Below are 4,576 nucleotides of genomic sequence, written 5' to 3'. Positions count from 1 at the left end.
AAAAAAAAAAAAAAAAAAAAAAAAAAAAAAAGAAATTACCCAATCTCGGGTGTTTCTTCATAGCAGTGCGAGAATGAACTAATATAGACGCCAATTCCCCAAGGCTCCCTTATCTCCTTGCAGGAGGCTCTGGCCGCAGCTGACCTGTGAGCTAGGAGAGAGCAGAGGCAGCTTCCTTGTGGGACTTGGGTGCCTCTGTTCTGCAAGTCCTCCTGCCCACTATCCCCTCCCAGGGCCCACGCCAAGTCACTGTGCAAGAGCAGGTGCGCATTGCAGCCTCTGCAGCCCAGCCTGAGTGCACTGCTCCACCTGAGTATCTTCCTCATGACCTAGGAGCACATTGGACTCCCCAGCACAGCGAGAGCCCAATCCCAAGCCACAGGACTTCCCGGTGTTCCCAGGACTGTGGCACAAAGCTAGGGATACCAAGGGGTAGATCTGCTGCCAGCACTTGACCAGGGGAGGAGACCGCACTCTCAGAGCACTGAGAGGGATGAGACACATGGGCTCCTGGGCAGCGGGGGATTGAGGCATGCCTTCCTCCAGAGGGCCAGTACAGAAAGGGAGCGACCTATGCAGCCTCTGCCCGAGGGAGCCCCGCAGCCCAGAACACCTAACGAAAGAAATGCAGGCAGGCACCATTGATCACAGGAGGATACCCCAAAGTCCAGGATTTGGTGAGGGTCCATCGTTCTCTGGTCTCACCACAAAGCAAGCCTGCAAACGCGAAGCACAAAAAAGCCATGCAGCAGGGCATTAGCCTTGCTGCCAGGGATCAGCCTAGCAGCCAGGATTAGCCTTGCAGTGGGGGATTAGCCTGGCAGCTGGGGATTAGCCTTGGAGCTGGGATTAGCCTAGCGGCCAGGGATCAGCCTAGCAGCCGGGATTAGCCTTGCAGCGAGGTATCAACCTAGCAGCTAGGGATTACCCTTGCCACCAGGGATCAGCCTAGCAGCCGGGATCAGCCTAGCAGCCGGGGTTAGCCTTGCAGCAGGAGATCAGCCTTGCAGCCGGGGGTCAGCCTTGCAGCCGGGGATCAGCCTTGCAGCAGGGATCAGCCTTGCAGCCGGAGATCAGCCTTGCAGCGGGAGATGAGCCTTGCAGCCGGGGGTCAGCCTTGCAGCCGGGGATCAGCCTGGCAGCTGCTCCTCTTACGCGCCCTAACTAAACACCAACATTGACCTGCTAATAAAGCACCTGTGAAACGAAGCGCAGTTCCCCACACAGAAGGGTCCCGGACGGAGCCCTGGCTCCCTGACGAATCCAGGAGCGAAGCAGCTGACTAGAACCAATTTACACCACAGCTAACGCAACACCAGCCCTCCAGCATGAGACTCAGCGCGAGAACTCTGGCAATCCAAGAAGACACCGTGTCGCCTCAGAAGACCCAGGCCTGCGGAGGGACGTGAGGCACAGCCCCGACCCCCGGCTTAATCGCAAACACCTGGGCTGGGGGAAACCGAGCGACGAAAACCGCGAAGCTGCGTCTGCGCGCTGGATGATTCCAGTCGTAGGCGAGTAAAAGCCAGGCCCCTCCCCGACCTCCTGAGCCAGGAACCGGGTTATGCCCGTGACTGACAGGCAAAGCTCCGCCCTTCTCCCCGCCCCTTTAGCACCCCTTGACTGCCGATTGGGGGGATCGCCTTGGTCTTAGTGCTGATTGGCAGCTTGTGCCAACGGAGGGCTACGGGCTGGCGTTTCGCCCTCCACCACGTCTCGCCCCTGAGAGGCGCCAAGAGGACACCCGGCCACAGTGGACACCGTGGCAGGAGAGCACGAGAGACTGTGAAGAGCATGGGGAGCCTTTGTCGTGCAGCATGAAACCCTTGCAAACCCTCCGCCCAAGACCTTCATATTTTAGCCTGGCAGATTCCCAATCCCCTCACCCTGAGAAGCTCCAAATCCTCTCAGCCTCCAGAGACACCAAATCCTGTCACCTTGAGGGACTTCTTTCTTTTTAGATGGAGTCTCGCCTGTCGCAGGGCTGGAGTGCAGTGGCACGATCCCGGCTAACTGCAACCCCTTGAGGGACTTTAAATCCCCTCAGCATAAAACTCCAAAAGTACCTCAGCTTCAGAGACCCCAAATCCCTTTACCCAGAGGAACACCAAATCTCCTAATGATTAGATCCCCAAATATCCAGAGCCTGAGGAGCCACAATTCCCCTCACCCTAAAGCATCCCAAACCCCTCAGCCTGAGGAACCCTAAATATCTCCACAGAGAGACCAAATTTCTCCAAGCTCTGATAACCTAAATACTCAGCCTGAAAACTCAATCCCTTCAGCTTCAAGGACTAAATAACTTCAGTGTCAAAGACCCTAAAGCCTCTTAATGAGAGACCCAAATCTCCTTTACCTGAGACCCAGAATTTCCTCAGCCTCAAAGATCCCAAATTCTTTCATGCGGAGAAACTCCAAATCCCCTTAACCTTTCCAAGCCTCAAAGTTCCCAAATCCTTTCATCCAGAGGAACCCCAAATCCCCTCAAATCCTGTCAACTTGAGCACCCCAAATTTCAGCCTAAAAGACCCCAAATCTCATTCTGAAAAACCACAAAAACTATCAGCCTGAGGGATGCCAAAGCTCCTCAGCTCAAGACCCCAAATTCCCTCAATCTCAGAAACCCCATTTTCTTCAGCCTAAGACACCTCAAATCCCCACAGCCTGAGTGACCCCAAATCTCAGCCTTAGAGATAGCTGCCCCTTGGAGATGCATACTGCTTTACTCCTGGATTTTTTCTGAATCCCCAGGTAGAGATCCCCAAATCCTATCTATGAGAAATGTTCATTTTGCCTTGCTGAAGCAAAACCCTGCTCCTCAGTGTGACCCAAGTCCCAGCAGTTGGGGGGCCTCAAGTTTGCATTAGGACTCCTCTGGCTCTCACACCTTAGGACTCCCCTCAAACACCCATAGCTACAACCCTCCAGGCCCCTGTGCCACCCTTCTCCCCCTCTCCAAATGAGCCAAGCTGCAGGAGAACTGAAAGAACAAAATCCAGCTTACATTAGGTTGTAGTTCATGGCCAGTAGAGAACTTCCCATGCCATAAGTACTCCCAGACCTCCCTGAGGTGTTCAAGACCTCACCAGGAACCCACATCTTCCTGCTCTGAACACCCCAGCCAAATGAAGAAGACAGAACCTGGTTCTGGGTAGTGGTCAGGGCTATTGCCCCCTCTTAGCACTTTCTCCTTCCACAGGAGCCTTTGGCTTAGGAGCTGGGAGAATCAGGCCCTTCCCACACCTGGAAATAAAGCAGGGCCTTCAAGACAGTCCCAGCACCATAAGCCCTGAAAGGTCCCAAGAGGAGAGCCCAGAAGGAGACACAGGGAGAGCAGAGCAGAAGCCTATGGTGAGAGGTGGGGGAGGCGAACCCGGACTCATAGCAGGAGCTGGTCTCTGAAGTGCTGCAGACTCCTGGCCTGTACCCCTGGGTGACCCTGTCTGCATGTGCATGGAACAGGGGCAGCTGGTCCTGGCCAGGACGTGGGAGAGAAAAGAACACTGGCATCAGTGAGTGCTCTGTCTCAGCAGAGAGCTAGGAAAATGCTCAGTGTCTTCTCAGTTAAACAGGATGCAATCTGGAGGAGAAGGGGAAGTCTTTATGTTTTACAGAGACTCCCAGAGGCCCCAGGCCAAGCCCTACACACAGGGTAGAGGAAAAGCACCCACTCGACGTGTACTAGTAAATCACTGATGGACTCTGTTACTTCCTCTAGGTCAAAGATGCCTTCAAAGACATTGCCATATACTTCAAGGAAGAATGGGCAGAGATGGGAGACTGGGAGAAAACTCGCTATAGGAATGTGAAAAGGAAGTATAACGCACGGATTACTATAGGTAACAAGAAGTGCTAGGCCCATACCAGCCTGGGAAACAAAACAGGTCTTTGGTTCCTATGTTATTTTAGTTCTCAGGTAGTGGTATCTGCCCACCGTTCCCTTTTGTATGAAGCCAAATCTGAAGGGAAATTGTGTTCTTTTGTGTCAGTATGGGGCTGAGTGTGGATACTGACCATGCAAAAGTCACATCTTGACCTTGTTCAGGACTCTGCCAGCTCATCAGACTGAGCCGCACTGGCTTTGTGGTCCTTTCCACTGCCACTGCCCTTTGTTACTCTACCCAGCTCTTCCTTTTAGAACAAAATTTTTGCTTAATTTCAGGTCTCTGAGCCACTCAACCAGCTTTCATGTGTCACCGAAGGCAGGCCATCAAATTCCAGGTGGATGACACTGAAGATTCTGATGAAGAATGGACACCTAGGCAGCAAGGTAAGAGGAAAGTAGGATTTTTTACTTTTTTATTTTTATTATTTTTGAAGCAGAGTCTTGCCCTGTCACCGAGGCTGGAATACAGTGGTGCAATCTCAGCTGACTGCAGCCTCTGCCTCCTGGGTTCAAGCAATTCTCCCACCTCAGCCTCTCAAGTAGCTGGGACATGGTGGTGCACACCACCATGAGCTATCGTGCATAGCCCCCAGTAAGATTTAGAGTGACCTCTGACCAGGCACGGTGGCTCACACCTGAAATCCCAGCACTTTGGGAGGCCAAGGCGGGTATATCACTTGAGGTCTGGAG

General features: G+C 53.2%; 1 protein-coding gene across 1 annotated transcript in view; it reads left to right on the top strand.

Moving 5' to 3' along the window:
• Positions 1–4,576, top strand: part of LOC108288902 (probable histone-lysine N-methyltransferase PRDM7) — a 23,742-nt gene that overhangs the window by 7,183 nt on the left and 11,983 nt on the right. The window contains 5 exon segments of the mRNA XM_017508087.2: positions 1,383–1,514; positions 1,655–1,810; positions 3,200–3,351; positions 3,719–3,839; positions 4,163–4,270. Coding sequence (XP_017363576.2) covers positions 1,383–1,514; positions 1,655–1,810; positions 3,200–3,351; positions 3,719–3,839; positions 4,163–4,270 — 669 coding nt within the window.

This window comes from Cebus imitator, unplaced genomic scaffold (genome assembly GCF_001604975.1).
Source record: "Cebus imitator isolate Cc_AM_T3 unplaced genomic scaffold, Cebus_imitator-1.0 Scaffold386, whole genome shotgun sequence".
Classification (NCBI taxonomy): domain Eukaryota; kingdom Metazoa; phylum Chordata; class Mammalia; order Primates; family Cebidae; genus Cebus; species Cebus imitator.
Note: the sequence above shows the minus strand (reverse complement) of the source record. Positions and strands in the feature narration are given on the sequence as shown.